Source organism: Macrosteles quadrilineatus, unplaced genomic scaffold (assembly GCF_028750875.1).
Source record: "Macrosteles quadrilineatus isolate MER2022 unplaced genomic scaffold, UCM_ALF_1.0 Scaffold_7__1_contigs__length_78375512, whole genome shotgun sequence".
Taxonomy (NCBI): domain Eukaryota; kingdom Metazoa; phylum Arthropoda; class Insecta; order Hemiptera; family Cicadellidae; genus Macrosteles; species Macrosteles quadrilineatus.
In genome coordinates, this window is record NW_026542600.1 from 45,381,307 (window position 1) to 45,401,057 (window position 19,751).

At 37.4% G+C, this 19,751-nt stretch overlaps 1 protein-coding gene across 1 annotated transcript in view; it reads right to left on the reverse strand.

The window, feature by feature from the left end:
• Positions 1 to 19,751, reverse strand: part of LOC128998524 (trichoplein keratin filament-binding protein-like) — a 34,470-nt gene that overhangs the window by 5,995 nt on the left and 8,724 nt on the right. Inside the window, exons 4-10 of the mRNA XM_054424695.1 lie at positions 14,673 to 14,825; positions 13,469 to 13,695; positions 12,827 to 12,955; positions 8,935 to 9,174; positions 8,484 to 8,589; positions 3,903 to 4,064; positions 3,556 to 3,705 (exon numbers count right to left, since the gene is read on the reverse strand). Coding sequence (XP_054280670.1) covers positions 3,556 to 3,705; positions 3,903 to 4,064; positions 8,484 to 8,589; positions 8,935 to 9,174; positions 12,827 to 12,955; positions 13,469 to 13,695; positions 14,673 to 14,825 — 1,167 coding nt within the window. The remainder of the gene's footprint in view (positions 1 to 3,555; positions 3,706 to 3,902; positions 4,065 to 8,483; positions 8,590 to 8,934; positions 9,175 to 12,826; positions 12,956 to 13,468; positions 13,696 to 14,672; positions 14,826 to 19,751) is intronic.

Sequence of the window (19,751 nt, forward strand, 5' to 3'; positions counted from 1 at the left end):
TGCAATGTATGCAGCAAATATCAACGAGATAAACCTCAAGATGTGATCCTTCAAGAAACAGTACCAGTGAGGCCATGGCAGTTCATCGGAGCTGATGTTTTTGAATGTGGAGGTAAAGACTTCTTAGTAGTTGCTGATAGTTACTCAGGATATTTTGAGTGTGAAAATCTTAGGAACAAAAGTAGCATCACTGTTATTACACACCTAAAAAAGTACTTTGCAACTCATGGTATTCCAGATGAACTAAGAACTGATGGAGGACCATGTTTTGCTTCTATGGAATTTACTAAATTCGTATCCGAATGGAAATTTAATCATAGAATTTCATCTCCTCATTTTCCAAGATCCAACGGGCTAGCGGAGAGGTATGTCCAAGAAGGAAAAAACTTAATTGTCAAGTGTCAAGAAGAACAGTCCGATATTTATCTTGCACTTCTTCATCACCGTAACACACCAAGAGGTAACCTAGGTTCCCCAGTTCAGCGGCTGATGAGTAGGAGGACAAAGACTCTACTTCCATTTACGACCAACCACCTTATTCCGATGGTCATAAAAAATGTTTCAAAACAGCTAGAAAAAATTAAAAGACGAGAGAAACTATACGGTGATATGAGGAAGACAGAGCCTGATCAGTTTCAACTTGATGAACCAGTGCTTTTCAGATTCAAACCAAAGTGTTGGCTGAGAGCAAAGATTGTTCAAGTTGGTCCTGAACCTCGATCGTACAAAATCCAGACTGGTGATGGACGAGAATACCGAAGAAACTCATGGTTCCTAAGAAGAGACAAGTCATTCAGAATCTCCCATGATGTTAATAAAGGTCAATCGTCCAGGTCAGAATTACAAAACAATGACTCAGCTCCTGTTGTAAGACGAGGGGAAAGGATTAGAAGAAAACCAAATCATTTTGACTTGTGAAGGAGGGATGACAGTAGTAGTTAATATGTTAATAACATATGGTAATTGTTCAACATATGTTTTGTGTTATTGTTTGATATTTTGATTGAGTTTTTGTTAAAATAGAAATACACAACCTTTCATGATCTCAGTATAATTATTTAATAAATAATTTAATGACACTTACCACATCAGGGTCTCGCTTATACAAACTAATTGGGATCAGATCCTGACCGGATAACCAAATTGTTGGGATTAGCCAGGAAATACAGTAAAATTGTATAAAAATGTGGTGTGTGATGCATCGATTTGGTCCCGATGCATCAGAAAAACCGATGCATCGATTACGTTCAGATGGATATAAAACTAATTTAGACATAAAATGAGTTTTAGATAGGTATGTATCGATTATCAAACCACAAACCGCACTTCAAAAGGTTGATCCTGCGCAAAATGACAGTTGTTCAAAGATTCATTTAATTAACATTGCTATTATACGCTTACTCCTCAGGGGGCACAGCCCTAGGAATCGGAAGAAAATTGTTAACATAAGCATAGGTCGATATGCACATAAAATTAAAGGTCTTCACTAGTAGATTACGATGCCGTAAATTCAAGCTCAAAAGAATGCCTGAGTAAAAAATGGCAGTCGTTCAAAGATTCAAAATGGCGGATTCAAGAAATCTTTGAACATCTGCCATTTTACGCAGGATCAACCTTTTGAAGTGCGGTTTGCGGTATTGTATTCTACTAAAAAAGCGCTTTAATTTGATGTGCATATTGACCTATGCTTCCGACTCCTTGTGGGCCGTCTCCCTGAAGAGTTATTGGATCACTGAATATGTGTTAAAATAGAGTTTTATGCCCTGTAACTTTGTACCAAGTATTGTAGCTCTATCTACATTATTTTTTAAAATATTTAACTGTCCTGGGACTTTTTTACCACCCTGTATAATGAAGAACACCTACAATATGAAGATTCCCACAAACAATGAACAAGGATGTTAGCCGAAGTGCTACTATTTTGTAGGAAACACAGACTTAACTTTATGATGATTGGCAAAGAAACCCCTCTAAGGCCGAATTAAACTGGTACGGCAAGGACATTAAATATATGTTTTCATAAAAGTCAAGTGATTTAAAAATAATATGACTACATCCAAGAAACCTTAATAAAACTTTCATTGAAGGATTAGAATTATTCCCATTATTATTCACATTTAAGAGAAAAAAATACCATCTGAACAACATTAGGCCTTCAATCCTGCAATTTTTCAGGTAAATAGCATTTATGTTATAACAGTAACTAGCCAAATTAATGAAAATCTAAGCAAATAAAATTGTGACAGAGAGGTTATGCAGAAAATCATGTAGTTCTTAAGTAATGTAAACAAAATGTTATCGCTTTAAAAAAATTAGTGAAATTTACTGCAAAAATGTACTGGCGACAATGGGTACCATGCAGACTACATTATCATTGACGAAGATCAACATAGACAACCTATAAGTGGGAAACATTTGTAGAATGCACTAAAAAATCAGATCAGCTTTTGAAAAATGATAAAATATTTACAAGAAATCTTGATTATGTGGAACTGTTAGGTACGTGATTTATGAGTTTATTCTTATCCAACCATCGGAAATTATGACTTTTATTCGTTTTTAAATAAGTTATTTGTTTTAAATAACTACTTTAATTCTTTGCAATTGCTCGATTTCGAGCAAAATGTACACTAATCAATAATTTTAGATGTATTATTTTTATTTTAAGTACAAAATATATCAGTTAAAAACAGATTTCATGAAATAGAGCTGGTTGGAAAGAAACATTATTATCTTGCAAGAAATCGAGGCAACTTAGCATTAAGTCATTAAAAATTGCACCTTTTTGAAAAGAAACCCAAATACGCCTGTCCGAATTTCAATAATAAACTTCCGAAGGACATACAACCAGAAGTAAATATCAAAAAGCGTAAAAACAAACTTGAGAAATTTCTTATTAGTAGGGCTATTTATATAATAAGATTAGTATCTTTTAAAAAGTTATGTAACAATAAAGATGACTTTGACTTTGATTAAATCATTTGATGAACTGTAATTTACTTATCTTTCCCTACTAATCAATGTATGATTTAACTTTATTTATATCATTTTCTATTGGTTCTTTGTTATTTAAAAAATTTTCACTTATTTAATATAAGCATGTATATTTTATTATAAATTAATTATTTAAAAATGTGACACTGTTCATGTATATATTCCTAATGTGCTTTATGAATAAAGACAATTTGAATTGAATTAAATTGAATATAACACGAATACGTCAAAACGTTCAGTTTCATCCCTGCATTATGCATCATTAGAACAATTAGATTCAACTTTAACATTGTCATAGGGTTAGGCTTGCCTTATATTGCACCAAAAAGTAGATCAATATTTTATCTCTATTATCTACCTAGTTAAAGAGTTTAGTGATGTTTCAAGTGCTAACTATAACATGTGTATTGATTGAAAAAAATATATCATACACATAATCCATGTTGATTATGTAATAATATAATGAACGGTGAATGTTGACAATCTAAGATGAATTAAAGTATGTACAAGAGTTCTCAGTGGTCGAGAGGCGACACTTTTATTATTCTGATATGTACTTACCGGAGGTTTGTATTTTTCAAAGCCAATTTGCAGTTTTTCCAATTCTGCTGCAAGCTTTTGTTCTTCTTCCTTCTTGTTCAGACTTTGTTTTTGTTCAAATTCAGTTTCCTCCTGCATTTTCTTTACCTTTTCAATGGTTTTTTGAGCAATCTGTAAAATGAATATAATTTCACATATTGTGTTAACCTTGTAAACATCTATTTAAAACAGGAGTACTGTATTTATCTATATAAGATAGTTATAATCACCTGACAGGCTTTTCTTCCATTTTTCATTAACTTGACCTAGTGTCAAAAAGTTACTTTGAGCCATAGCGATGGAATAAAGGGGTACTTTTTTCTCCATACCTGATCATCCAAGTCTTTGCGATAGTGCTCCTGGGCCAGTTTCATCTCCGTCTCTCGTAGGCTGCATTCATCGTACAGACGATTGATGCCTATCATCATCTGCTCTCTATCAGCGAGAGTTTCAGCTCTCTGAGCAATATTTCTCTCTATTTTCTCTTCTATCTGAATTGGGAAAAATAAAACTGAATGTTAAAAACAGTAGAATCGTGCAGTTTTATTTGGGGGGGGGGAGGGGGGGGGGGTGTAAAATATTAGTTGCAAAGAGCCACATAACGCATGAAAAGAAAAATTTCCCTTAGAATGAATTATTATTCATGAGACAAAAACTTACAGCATCAACTATACATCTCTACAGGAGTATAATCAATGAGTTATATATAGCCCATGACACTTATATAATATAATCTAAACCCTCCCTAAATAAGAGTGAAATGATGTACAACTACTTAACCATGATTCATTATATCACTAACAAACAGTAGAAAAAACAAACAGCACATTAGGCCCATTTAAACAAATTTGTCATTGATTAACAATTTAGTTACAATTACAAGCCATATATCAAAAAGTGAATTAGGCTTATACATTGAGACAGATTTATCAAAACATAATGGAAGGATCTTTTAGGAATGGGTTAATAGGCTCTGACGCGGCACAAGCACATATTAAGCATGCTTGTAAGACAAAATCATCATAACAATGTATAACTAATACAGTAGAAAATCGCTGCAAAATAAGAGGTTATATTTAATAAAACTCCTTTACACGAAAAATACACCAAAGGTTAAACTTTTTTTTGGAAAAACTTTCAAAATATTTCCGTGAATCTATAATTACTATTAGTTGTTTTGTTTGTTGAAAATAAAATAGACTTGGCAAGACACCTTTTCACCAAATTTGAACATTTTTCATCAACAATTAGCTTCAGCAAAAGGAAATTAGTACATAACACAAGATCTCCGATTTCTTTGAAATATCACAGCTAGATCAAATTTTCTTTCACACAAAGTTGCAGGACACTGTGAGGGTGCTTCCCACAAAATTTCAAGAAAATCGGTCCGTGGGATCGCACCTTAAGATAAATTTTTTGATTCATTGGAGCACATGTCAGTTTTTGAGGTTATTTCCGGTTAGTTCCTCAACGGAAAATTTTTTTGACATTCAGTCCAGTGAGAATCCGATTTTTTTCATATCCAGACAGATTCCCGCCATTTTTAAGGAAAAAAAAATAACAGAGAGAAGTATAAGAAGATTTGTTTGGGTCACTTCTCAACAATAACAGGAATCAGAAGAGGATTACCCAAAGGGGTAATTTTTGGGCAAGTTTCACCTTCTCTGGGGACAATTTCCCTGAGGGATCTTTTTTTGGCACCCACGGGGATCTAGGACCCCCCTCAGGGATAAAAGGGAGAAAGTGAAGGGATTTCCCTTGGTGACTTTAACGGCTGTAGAAACTGAAGCATCGGACTCAAAGAGACTTCAACGGTGGGTCATCGGAAGGCTCAGTGACTTTAACGGGGAGTTGGCCTGAAAAAGTTCTGGAAAAAATATAGTATACCCACATCGCCCCAATCTCAAACATTTCTTTGGATTTCACTTGGCAAGTTTGTTAGGAGTGAAAAGCACGCCACTTCATTTGTTGGAAGCCACGCCCGTGGTTCGGCCGGGGCTCCCTGCCTCAGACCGAGATGTCTAAGGATGGTAAAGATGACTATCAGAAATTCTTCTCAAAATCATCTAGGTTGAGTCACTCACCCCCTTACTCGCCCATCAGGACTCCTGGAGAACATCACCACGATGACACAGAGATGGCAGGACAGCAACGCTCACCGCTCAACGACGCTGCTGACTTGGTGGCCAGGAAATCGGCGGAGGCGGCTCTTCTCGCGGAGAATCTTGAAAGAACCAATCGTGAAGCCAAGGAAGCCGAGGACGAAGTAAGGCGTCTACAGCAAGAAGAGGCTAGAGCAAGGTTGTGGCAGGCTGGCTTGGCCACCATTTCAAGTCAGAGGGCACTAAGTGAGAGCTCCAGTACGAAGAGGAAGAGGAAGAATGACGAAGAGGAAGAGGAAGAATGACAAAGAGGAAGAGGAAGAATGACGAAGAGGAAGAAGAAGAATGACGAAGAACCTCTCGATGACTTTAGGTATACCGGAGGGCCAGGTGAGCAACCGTCCTTTGAGGGAGCTGCCAGAGACATCGTGTTTCACTGTGAGAAATTGACTGCACCCAAGAAAGCGGCCATCATGGAGAGACTCAATTTTATGTCAGCCATCATGAACCGGCAGCCCAACGAAATAGCCTACCTTTGCGGCCTAGTTGATGGGAGGGCCTCAATTGAGGCTGAAATGAAGAAATTAACTGGATCGCTTCCCATGGGCACGCCACCCATGAATACGAGGTCGTTTGCGGAAGCTACTAAGGCCAAACAAGCCGCAAGGACCAGCCATCTTAATAAGGCCAGGGACAGATGAACAGGGTAAGCCGGCTTTAACCTCAGAAGGCACCAGGAAGACGATCGCGACGGCCCTGAACCCAAGGGAAGATAACATCAAGATAACGAGGATTCAATCTGGAAGGAAGGGTTCCGTAATTGTTGAGGCTGCGGACAAAAGCAGCGCTACGAAAATTCTTAATAACAGGGCAATCTCTGCGGCTGGCCTCACATCACGGAGGCCGGAGGGCAGAAAGTAAAAAATTCTGGTTTATGACATCCCCAACAAGGATGGCAACGCGGAAGAGGCATTCCTTAACATCTTCCACCAAAATGTGGAAGGAATGGAGTTGGACCAGTTCAGGATAGGTTTCGTAGTCGTTAAGAAACTGAAATCCAGGAGGGAAGGCAAGGAAAATTGGGTAGTTGAGCTCAGCGTTCCCTGCTTCAGGGCATTGGCAGGAAAAAAAAGGCTGTTTGTAGGATTCGAGTCTTGTCGAGTCAAAGAATACACCGAGGCAACGCGCTGCTATAGATGCCAAAGCTATGGACACGTGGCGAAACATTGCAATGCGTCATCCCCTACTTGTGGTCACTGTGCCGAAGGTCATGAGTTTAGAGAGTGCCCTAACAAGGCCCGGAACCCGACATGTGCGCCCTGTAAGAGGGCAAAGCGCCCGAATGATCATAATATCACCAGCAACGTTTGTCCGGCTTACTCTATAGCTCTGAAGGAGAGCAGAAGAAGGACCGATTATGGGAACTAATCCTGTATCCCCTGAGCCTGGTCAACCATTCATCGGATTGGCCCTCAGTCCTCAGGTGGTTGAGGAGGCTTATTCAATCCCTTGGGCCCCTTGCAGATGTAAGTTCTGCCCGAGCTGGCTTCAAAGACCTGGTCCGCTCATGAAGCATCATTGAGCTATGTACGGGGACAGACCAATCACTTTTAAGTGCTCAGGATGCCAGTGGATATTCAATGGGCCACATGTGGCTGCATGTCACACTCCTCGTTGCACAGGGGAGGCCCCAACACAAAAACCGTTTCCTTGCCAATTTTGTGAGGCCCAGTTTGATTCTGAGCGTGGACGAGGCCAACACATCTGACATAGGCATCTGGAAGTCTACTTCCAACATCATGAGGATGGAGCATTGGATGTTAGAGGACCTGGAAGTGGTCAGCGAGGGGCTGTCTGGGGCGAGGATGAAGTCAACATTTTAATTCAGAACAAGCATCTGATAAGGGGATCCAGATATAAGGCCAATTTTCTCGACCTACTTCCCGAAAAGACTCCAGCCCAAATTCGGGAGAACATCAGACTACTCTTGTCCAGTGGAATCCTGGCAAGGCACGAAGGAGGAGTAGCCGCCTATGGGGAAGAAATTGACATTGAGGATGTGAATTTTCAGCCACAGAGGGCGGAGGAAACCTTGGAGGAAGAGCTTGAGACAGTCACAGCTGTCCCAGGAGGCCCAAAGGGTGATCTTGCAGAGGGTGGCAGTATCTGGGACACAGCTGAGGACCCAGCTACTTTTCAGGCTAACTGGACTGAAGATCCACAAGCTTCTTGGCTTGGAGACCTTGCTAGGAAACTGCATGAAAAGTGACTCGAAGAACCAATCTTGGGACGGGAGTGGCTGGAAGCCTTCATCGGCAGGGTCACGGACTCTGTTAGGGTTCATGCATTTGAGCTTGCTAACAGACCTACCAAGGAGTACATGGCTAGGCAGAGTGATACGGATACAACGTGCCCTCGATGTTGTTCAGCACCTGAAACCCTTGGTCATATTTTGGGAGCTTGTCCTGCTCGAAGGCCGGCGAGAATAGGGCGGCACGACGACATTGTTTCCGCCATTGAGAGACATGCGTTGGATTGTGGTTTTGTTTGTGCAGGAAAGTAATCAAACTTTTTTTTTTTGTGGAGTACTATTTATTAGTTCTTAAAATGAGCGTCCATTAAAGCTTTAAAATATCTAATAACTTTTCAAACAACAATTTTTTAACATTTCAACTTGTTTTCAACTTTGACAGCAGTATTTTAAATTGTATAATGAGCTACAGTATTAATTTTTTTATTTTAAGAAACTGTGTTGTAACATTATTAGAAGTAGTAGAAAGAGGTCAAAGATTTAGAGGGTAAGTATACCTGTTTCTTTACTGTGTCCAAGACCTCGGTCATTAAGCGGTCCCTGGCTTGACGCTCTTGCATCCATTTCTTTTCTTGAATCTCCCAGGCTCGTTTTGCCTCTTCACTGCAATAACAATAACTTTTTAGATAAGCCTACACGAACATTATTAGACCAACAGGTGTTATATGTTATAAAGTAAACACAAAAGTGAATGATACAGCAGAATATGTAACAGCCTGGATACTAATTCATGTCAACTGGTTTGATTTATAATGGGTATAAAAATCCAGTACTAATATTATTATCCGCTTCAGGCTTGGCACACTTATGTTAAAAATTTAGTACCACTAGTCGTGGTGAAAATAGTCGAGAAGTTGGTACTCGAATACAAAACTTTCACAGCAAGACACTGGAGAGAATAAATTACAACAGCTGTTGAGTTATACATGAAAAAAACCATATACTCACAAATACATGTGTTCATATTCTTTTTGTCTTAGAAGCTCTCTTTGCCTATGCATTTGAAGTTCTTTCAGAGCAAGTTCCATTTCTTTTTTGGCAAATTCTCTGGCATGAGCTTTCACTTTTACTTCACGTTTCAACCCTTCTTCAAGTCGTTCTAACATTTTTTGATCCTGTATGATTTCTTCTTCTATCTCTTTGTTTTTCTTTTGCAGCTTCAGTTGATACTGCCGAGTCCAGAAAGCCCTAAAAATTAAACAAAAAAAGTATATCAGGTGTGTACTAAATGACGTTTGATGTACTTTAGCAGATAAAAGTCCAATCCATTTCCACTCAAAAGTTAAGTTAACCTTCCTGAGGATGGATTAAAAATGTTACCTCCACGCCCCAAATAGTATAGCAGTAGCAGATAATTTCAAAAGTGGCATGGGAATATGCTCAGGTACTCCAACTCCCAGCAAACAATTGTGTGATGATGAAGTGGATTTTTGCTCGAAAGTATATCAAAGTAAGGGTCTGAGGGCCAGACTTTTTTTACACAACTTGTACATTATTGATATTTTGTGGATCTCCGGAGGTCACAGGCAAATCGTGAGCGTCTCCTGTGGTCATGGTGAAATAGTGAATCTTTCCCGTGGTCAAGGGAAATTGTGAGCGTCTCCTGGAGTCATGGTAAAATCTCGAATGTCTCCTGCGATCAAAGCAAAATCGTGAACATCTCTCGTGTATTTTCAGAGACGCTTTCTGCAATCGAAAATTTAGCGCCTGCAAACAGCACACCTCTAATCCATTACCAGGCCAGAACTTAGCTCAAAAGCAATTTCCAATTTGAACCAAGCCAACTGTTGGACCGAATAATTTTGGGGACCCATAGTGTAGACCCCTATAGAGGGGAATGAGAAGTCTGCTGACAGAAGGGGAGACACAATAAAAAGTGATCATGGGAGGAACATAGCAAATAACCCATGGGCTTTTGTATCCACCTGAAATACTTCACAATCAAAAGACCAATTATTTATAAGAATAATAATTGTTGGCACAGCAAACTTTGAATAATAAAGTATAACTGCTTTATCAAAATCACTACTCATTCTGAAAAGGAAAGACAAAAGATTGGCTGTATCACTCTTAACTGGACAGGGCTATTTCAGAAAGGACTTACAGACTGTCACACTTGGCAGTAACACTGTCTGTCATCTATGTGAGCAGTTTAATGAAACTGCTACACATCTCATAAAAGATTCCTACAAGGCAAGTGGAAAAGGAGAAGAAGTGTAAGTATTGTTTTCTCTTACAGTTTATTTTATTTAATGGAAGATACATAATCTGTTGGTGTTGAATTAACGTTTTATTAGTATTCTAGTAATTAGTTATTAATTATTTGTAGAACTAAACAGGTATTCATTTGCGTTTAATTAATTAATAGTATCAATAGTGATTTGCAAATAAGGTATCATTTATTTATTTAGAGGAAATTATAGTAGGCCTATTTTATTCAATATTTTAGAGTGTCAGTCAGAGAGATGATATAGGTCTCGCCACCCTAAGTTGAGGCAGCCCAGACGTACGGGCAGGGTCATTACTGGCCGGTCCCGCCCGACCCTTTATAATCCGATTAGTGACACTTCCGTGAACGCTCTAGTTCCATAATTGTCATTAACAAAGCTAAAAACCGATGTATAAATTTAGTCTTTTACATTAATAACGTCGATTTAACAAACATTTCCGTTTTTGTCCCATCAAAATTGGACAATGTTTACGGTTTGTGAGCTATAAACAAAAAACAAAGTAGTGTAGATCCCAAAATCCATGTTAATATTGAATATAATATAAGTATCGGCAAAATAAACTTAACATGTAAACTGTGGAAGGGAGGAATTCCTGGTAAAGACATGAGACATGACGCGATAGCTCAACTACCCAACGGGTAGTTTCAACCCGTCGTCATAGTAAACATTGAATCATCTTCACATTTTTTTATCAGTCTATATCATACATCGAAATCATAGAATTAATGGTTCATTATTTAATAGGTTTTAATTTTCATTAGGAAACTACATTAACACAGAGCTGCACACATTGTATTTATATTATTTCTACTATTTATGTTTATTTATGCATAGTTTAATATAGTTGTTATATTAAAGTTTACATGTTAAGTTTTACATGTTAAGTTTATTTTTCCGATACTTATATTATATTCAATATTAACAAGTTTATTTCGTTATATATTTACATGCACGGCAGGTCATTGATTTTGCTAACTAGCCTGACATTTCTAATTGATAACCCTATATAATTAAAATCTAGATTCTAGACTCATCCATGTATTGAAGGCTTGCAGATGGTACCCCCCACCTACTTGGAAAAGTAGGTGGGGGGAAGGGTTCGCTAGCTCGCGTTGGGCTGACGAGCTCGACATGCCCCCCTGCCTCGCGAACCTCTGACACTATATAAAATATAGCGTGCCGCTAGGCGTCACAGATGATCACTTGTTGAAGGTAAGCTAATATAGTTATTAGCATTGTTGTAATTATAATCTGAGTCTGAGACAATAAACTCAAAACTAATGGCTGAGTCATCTAAATACTGATCTACCTAGTTAAATGGACATTTGAGATCAATCCTAAATATTAGAACTACAAATTGTAACCCTATGGGCCAGTTCCCGAGCTCCTGATCTATAGGTTCTGGACTTATTGAATCGAGGACTCAAATAAGATCTAAATCGTCTTGCTGAGTCACGGATCTATCTGTGAAACTTGAGGATCTATTAAGTTCTGGACTTATTTGACAAAAAGCAATAAACATTGAGGGAATCGTAGAGTATTTGGTATTGTGAAGTTGGCAGTGGGTGATAGTCGTAACAAAACAGCTTATTTACGCTGACCCAACAACACCAGTGTATTTAAAATTGTGCGTTTTTATTTCTGACTACAAATCAATATAAATTAGATCACGTTAACAAAATTCTTTATTTATTTATTAGTCATTGCCTACAGCTGGTTTCTAAATATTATTTCCCAAGTTGTCTGACATTATAATCACATGGTTCTTGATATGAAAATAAACGGAATACGTCTTATAACACTTCAAACATATTTTTATGCTTATACTGTTACTCACAAGACGGTATATATAGAAAAAAGATGGTAAGTGGTGATTTTCGCCTATTGGGTCTGATGATGATTGGAGTTTCCAAACGAAATCGATCACCACTTACCATCTTTTTTGTATATTTACCGTCTTGTGAGTAACAGTATAAGCTTAAATTTATGTTTTAAGTGTTATAAGGTGTATCTTTTATTTACTTTCCGTAAATTTAATAACACGTACAATGCTGATCAAGAAGTTATTTAATGAAAATGGTTGTGTTGCTAGCCTAGTGGTTAGCGTCTCGGACTTCGGTGCGGGAGGGACGGGTTCAATCCCCGGCACATCCACTAAACATTTCACTCCTGTAACTAACTCTCTCGTAAAATGCCACTGGCGTTGAAAGAAAAAAAATAGCAAAAAAAACAAACTCCAGAACAAAATCTTTCTATTGGTACCAACCACATCCGATTTCATGCAAAATTATTAGTTTATTAAATCATGCTACGATTTAATAAACACAAGTAATGAAGTGACGAGCCAAACTCAAAATCGTCTCTCCAATATCTCGATTCACATTTTCTAGTTTCGTAAGTTACTATACATAATAAAATATCATGAGTCCAATTCAAACCTCTAATCCATAATGCAATTGAATGAGATTTGAAATTTGATAGATAGGCTACTAAGAAACCATTTTGGGATCAATTTATTTCATCTTACAGTTAGATATGTCCCATATACACTGGCACAAGGCACAAGGGGTATTAAGCTGTGAAAAGGTAATGTGATACATCCAACTTACGCTAGTTGCTTATGTGCTTGTTTCTGATCAGCTAACTTCCGTTGGATGATCATCTCTTCTATTTCTGCTTGAAGCCTTCTTTCTTCAGCCTCTTGTCTTTCAATTTCTTTACACTTCTCAGCACTTGCCCTAAAACAATGGTATTGTCATTGTTCAAAATAAAAACAGACACATCATAATAAAACAATATCACAGTTCCAACTAGTTTACCAGTATGTTGGTACATTGCAGTAGGGCTATGCTAACATGGCCATCTTTATGACATGAAGAAATTAATGAATGAAAAGTGAATTGTTAATATACATTGTGGTGAGTGGGATGCACATGCACACAGGAACCATTCCCCAAGCACCATCACTTTTGTTTTTGTGTACAAAGTAATTGTCACGGGATAAATTTATTACCACTGGTGTGACCCTCAGTGTTGAGATACTTTCCGTCATTACTTTCACACACCATCCAAACTGACACAATCTATAATCTTTTCCCTAAAAATACAAGTTAGTCAGCCTGTTGGTTGGTAACATGAAATGTATTTATCATAGTATGATTTCTAGAATATTAACCTGATTATTAGGGTTAAACAAAACAAGATCATTGATTTAACATTTTTGTTTTCTGACACCAAGAATCAATACTTACTTTATTTCTTCCAATTGTCTTTTGATTTGAGATTTAAGATCTTTTAACTCTTCTTCCTTTCTTTTTAAATGCAATCTATCAAACTCTTCTGCTTCTTTTTGTTTAAGCTCTTCTTCCTTAGCACGTAGAGCTGCCTCTGCTTTTTGTTTTTCTCTCAAAACCTCTCGTTCTTTTACTTGATCTATCCAAGATTTTTTCATAAACTCGAGATGTTGCCTTCTTTCCAGCTATAACAATGAATGGCCCATTTAAATAGATGACCTATGACTCAATACATTTTAACTTTACTTAAATCAAATTAAAAATAACTTATTGGTACAATCCTTAGTTATTTGGAGTATGCGTTTCAAAGAGTTTTCACAGGAAAGTATTTTGGATTAGGAAAATAGCCTATTCCAAGCAAATAGTTTTGGTCAGGTATTATTTAATCCCTACTTCTTTTTTTTAAAAAGGCTAATACAAGAAACCCTAGGTAAATAAAAAAACAAAGTCATCTGTACGAAATTTAATTAGGACAATTTAGTAATCTGAACAATCCTAAATTAAACACATTTGGAATCAGCAGTCACTTAAAATCAATTAAGACAGGTTAATTCTAAACTTTCTTAGGATTACATAATTTTGTCTTAGATTCATACTATAAATCATTTCCAAATTACACTACCACTACCAACAGTTACTGGATTTAGTGGATTTATAAATTGTTGGTGTATAAACTAAACTCGGAGAACAAACAAATATTCAAATGTTCAAGATTCAGAGTAATTAACCCACTTCTCTGGCACCAGCCAATAGGCCTAATATTGATCTAATAAAATGATAATTGACTAATAAATTGATAATTTGGTGAGTCGGTGGCTCAGTCAGTAGCGTCACAGACTTCGTGCTCAAGGCAGCGATGTTGTGGGTTCGTATCTTGGTCAATGCCACAAACATTTTACCAGTACAGTTCATCCTTGTATTGTAGTGGCTCAAACCTTGCTTTGCTGGATATGTTCCACACACGGGCTCATAGCCTATGTGGATGGGCAAATGCAAGGTTAAAAGAGGCTGCCGACCTCTTAAAAAAATCTTTATGTAGACATGGGAGGATAAAAGAAAAAAGAAATATAGCTAAAGAATACTACAAATTGTCACCAAAATTAACCAATATTGATACACTGGCAACACCTGATAAATTAACCAAACTGGGAGAAATACATACATCTCTCAGTGTTGGTTGTTCTTGTTTCCAACGCTGATACTGAATTAATTCCGCTTCCCTTCTCCGAGCTTGTTCGGATCGGAGCTTCAACTCAAGATTCACACCTTTTAGCTCATCTAGGGGCATCCAGCTGGCACCACCGTGTCTTTTAGTCTGCAAATACCACATATATCAAGATTACAGAACAATCTTGCAAATCCTGTCACTGATCATTTAGACAGCCTTAACAAGTTTGGAATATTGGAATTTGTTTATAGTGTACATATACTCATTGTGTGCTGTCTGAAAACATATATAGAATTATTCATCCGTCCACTTTCCAGGAAACACTTTGCCGGCTCGTCATACTTCACAGTTTACATTCCTATCTCTGTTTTAGTCTAATTATCTGACCCTGCTCCCTTTGTTTAACACAAAATAAAATAAGTTTGTTTGTGAACCACTCAGTACTCTTTTGTCTACGTCTCAAACAAAGATACTAAACCGATGTAAAATATTCCAAGCTATGTTTTGTATTCATGCAGGTGAATCATAAAAATAAGTTTATTAAAAGAGTTAAGGAAAAGATGTTAGCGTTTTGAAAAAATTAAACAGATTTGAAATTTTTTCAGCAAAAATGGAAAGTACTGACAGTTTTATGGCAGGCAGTAAACAAATCAAAAGCAAAATGTTCTATGGCAAATTTGTTTATGGTTTTGTCAACATTTTTTGTGATCTGTCAACATTTTTGTCAACAAAATTGTGAACAGGTGTAAATTTTCAGTAGGCCTACTTGTAAAATCGAATAAAAAGTTCAAAGTAAATGTAGTTTTCATTTGATCAGGTGACCGTAATAGTACATAAAAGGCAATTTCAATGATATCTTAGAGATGGTAATTTATAGCATTTTAATTTTAGCGAACTTCCCATAGTGGGAATTATTTATGGTTTTAAGCTGACATTACATGTTGGGCATAAATTATAAAGTACTGATAACTTTAGCTTCAAATTTGGATTCAGTAGCAAAGGACAAGTTAGGAGAATGTGCAACTTTGCTGTCCTCTAGTAACACCTCTTGAGATCTAAAGTTTTCACATTTGGTTAGGATAAATCTACTAAACCTAGGACATCAAGAATATTAAATTCAGTCTGTTACTGGCTCAGTTTGGTTCTAGAAATTAGCTTGGGAAAAGGCTCAAAATGTATGGAACTGTTTTTAAAATAAAAAAAATATTCCAAACAAAAACGTTACTCCAAAAAACTATTTTCTGATTTTCAGTGCACAATTCCACTGCAGCAGGCCTACCCTATATAACATTGCATCATGGTGACATTTAATGATGAAGTTTCTTCCTACTAATGTCACAGCTGTTATATAACCATGATTATTGTAACTGATGGCTGTGGCGATGGCGGACGTGAAGGACGTGGTAGAGTGCCCGGTCTGCGACAAACGGTGTTTAGATAATGACAGAGCGATTTTCTGTAATGGAATGTGTCACTCCTGGCACCACGCCAAATGTGTGAACATAACTGTAAAAAAATATAGTGAAATACAGAAGGTGGAAGATTTTATGAAGTGGTTTTGCCCGGTCTGTGACGTCAAACTGAGGAACTACATCTCCCGAACCAATGCGGAATCGGAGCTAACTCGTGAGTTACTTGATATTAAATCACAAGTTTCATCCTTTACAAGATTGGCTTAGGACTGGAAAAACACTAAATTTACTGATTAATCATAGCAGCATAAAAACCAAAGTAGCAATAAAGCAAATTGTGAACAAAGATATTGTGGCTAACAATATAACCTCTGAAGGGGATAACAATTCAAAACCTAACATGTCTCCCCTCCCCAGCACACATATGAGTAATGACGTATCAATGTCAATGACGACATCGAATGATGACGCTGTTATAATCCAACCCTCATTGGCTGGCAAAAAAACACATGAAATACAGAAGGCAGTGGATGTAACTGAAACTACAGAGATGACTAATCAAAATGAAGAATCAAGGAATGGAAATGGACTGCTGGAATTGACGCTAGTTTCGGTACAGAAGAAAAGTGAACTTAACGAAACTGCTTATTATCAAATTTCTCTATATACACCATCTCAACCTTTAAAGGAAAATAGTACTTCTTATCTTAATACAAGCAAAGTATCGAATATATCCAAATACCCGAAAAGCTACTCTGATGTTCTTAAAACCAAGTCAAACAACACTGATTTGATTTTCACACCAGCAAGACAAAATACAATGACGTCATAGTTGGAAGTGGTGTCTCAAACAAACTGAAAGCAGCCCGCAGAAAATCCCTGTTCTTTGTTTCAAGAGTAAATTCCAACGCTACAAGTGAAGAGCTTTCTTGCCTGCTAAACGACAATGGCATAACTGACAGTGAGTGTTATGAACTCAAGACCCGTTTTAAAGACTACAAGTCATTCAAAGTGTGTGTTCCTGCGGACCTTGAATCTAAAATCCGTGACCCAAACCTATGGCCTGCTGGAATATTAGTAAGAACCTACCTCCCATCCAGACGTGAAAATAGTGATAAGTCTTCTTTTTTAGGCAGAACCTTTTATCGAACTGTGGTGAAATAGTGGCCAAGGAGACTGGTCTTAGGTTCACTTGCTCCCCAATCTGACATCTCAGATAGGCTAAACCTAAACCTGCCAGTGACTAGGCCTAGACCATTGCAAGTTAGTGCTAATAAGCCTGTTAGTGTAAATAAGCCTGCTGTAAAATCAGTGACTGTAAATATAGCTGCCTTAAATGTTCAATGTCTTAGAACTAAAGCTGAGCTCTTGTCCTTATTTGTGGAGGAAAACAACTGTGACATTCTGTGTATCTCGGAACATTGGTTGAACGCTGGAGAATCAACCTTTTATATAGCTTCCCTACAACAAGTTAGTGCTTATTTCCGTGAGGACCATAGAAATGGTGGTGTGGCTATTTATGCAACATCCAATTTCACATGTAAATATATTGATTTAAACACTTTTTGCATTGAACTTGCCTTTGAAGCAACCGCTGTGGAAATAATTGACATCTCGACAACGTTGCTGTCTGTGTATAGGTCACCTGATGGCCCCTTTGAAACATTTATAACACAGCTGGATTTGTGTCTTGACTATCTTAGTAAACTCTATCTTTGTGAACTTATAAGAAGTTTTGATCTCCACATAACCTCGAGGGCTCCGACCAGAAGAAGTGCTTGTCTGGACGCTATAGCTACCAACACAAACTCCTGGGACCATAGGACTGAGGTGGTTAAATCAATGGTGGCGGATCACGACGGAGCTGTGCTCATGTCATTGGTAGCAGACCAGGTAAGGACCCAACCTGCATGGTGTGATAATTATCTAATTAAAAAAAGAGTTATAGATAAGACCAACCTGCCTACTTTGTGCAAAGAGCTAGGGAAAGTAAACTGTGACTCAATCCAACATATTCAACATGCCGAATCTGCTTTTTCTGTCTTTTCTAAAGTGTACCAAGATAAATTTGATGAGATCTTTCCGTTAAAAGTTTGTAAATTCAAATCAACCTCTAACAAACCTAAGCCCCTAAATAGCAATAAGTCATGGTATACCCCTCAACTTGCAGCTACACGCTCTCATATGATCCTAGTTCATGATCATTATAAACTTGCCAATGATGATAATCAAAAAGCTCGCTACTTCCTACTCTATACTAAAATAAAACAGCACTATAGTTCTGAAGTTAGAAATGCAAAGAAGGCACACAATGTTAAAGTGATCTCAGAATCTACTAATGCCTGTAAAGCCGTGTGGGGATTGTTAATGAGCACCGCAAGCAAACTCCTGGCCCCATTGCTGTAGCGTCACCTGACGAATTTAACAACTTCTTTGTTAAAGTTGCGGATGACATAATCTCTGATTTACCTTTGTTACAGCATCAGGACCCCCTACACCAACTTGACGATTTTTCCTCAAACCATACACTAACACATTGGAACAAGGTGAGTGAAAAACAAATTACTAGCATAGTCAAAGGCTTTAAAGACTCAACTTGCCAAGATATTAATGGATTGTCAACCTCCATACTTAAAAGTACAATAAATGAAATAGAAAAACCACTAACTTTCCTGATAAATTTATGTCTAAGCAATAGTATTTTTCCGAACAGTCTTAAAATAGCTAGAACTATCCCAATTTTCAAAAAGGGTGACCCATCTTTGCTGTCCAATTATAGGCCAATCTCCATATTACCAGTTTTCTCCAAGATCCTTGAGACCGTTATGAAAATCCAACTGTTCTATTTCTAATACAAGAATATTAAACACACATCTTGTTTCAACAAACTCTATTTCCAACTAAACTAATGTTTACCAAAACATGTTTACAAAAATCATCTGTAAACAAAAGATATTTAAACACAAATAAATCATATGACTAAAAGAACATACTTAATACAACATCCCGCCTCAAGATGTCTACATCTTCATGAAGCTCGGTACCGCCTCGGTATCTTGATGGACCTTCCGTAATGGGTAACTGTGCCAGCGTCTGGACGATCACGTGAGTTAGATGGACAATTAAGGACCGTAGATGAACAGTTTGAAAGAATGCAATCTTCTCCGTAGTATGGTGCAGGAACTAAGAACTTCTGGTTTCGTCGAATGGTTTTCTTGTCAATGTCCACAAGGTAGGAACGTGGTTCGTTCAATTTCCTGACTACTTTACCATGTCTACGTAGATCTGTGATCCATACCATGCTTCCATCTTCTAATTCACTTAAACCCCTCGTTCCATGTCGTTTATCAAATTGCATCTTATACTTCGACTGGTACTTATTCTCCCTCTCAAAAAAGTCTTTATTTTCCACAGGATTTCCAACCAAAGTAGATGGAAGATTGTCTCTTATTTTCCCTCCAAACATAAGTTCTGGAATCAATGGTTCACTGTGATTAGTTGAGTTCTGAATACACACTGGACACGATTTGCTTTTTCTTTCTATTTCTTGAGAAATTCCAGGCCACCACATGGTTTCCAAAGCACGTTTCCTTGTTTTTGTGATTCCCAAGTGTCCACTGTGAAGCCTCTCAAGCATTTCCGCTCGTAGTTCATGAGGTAT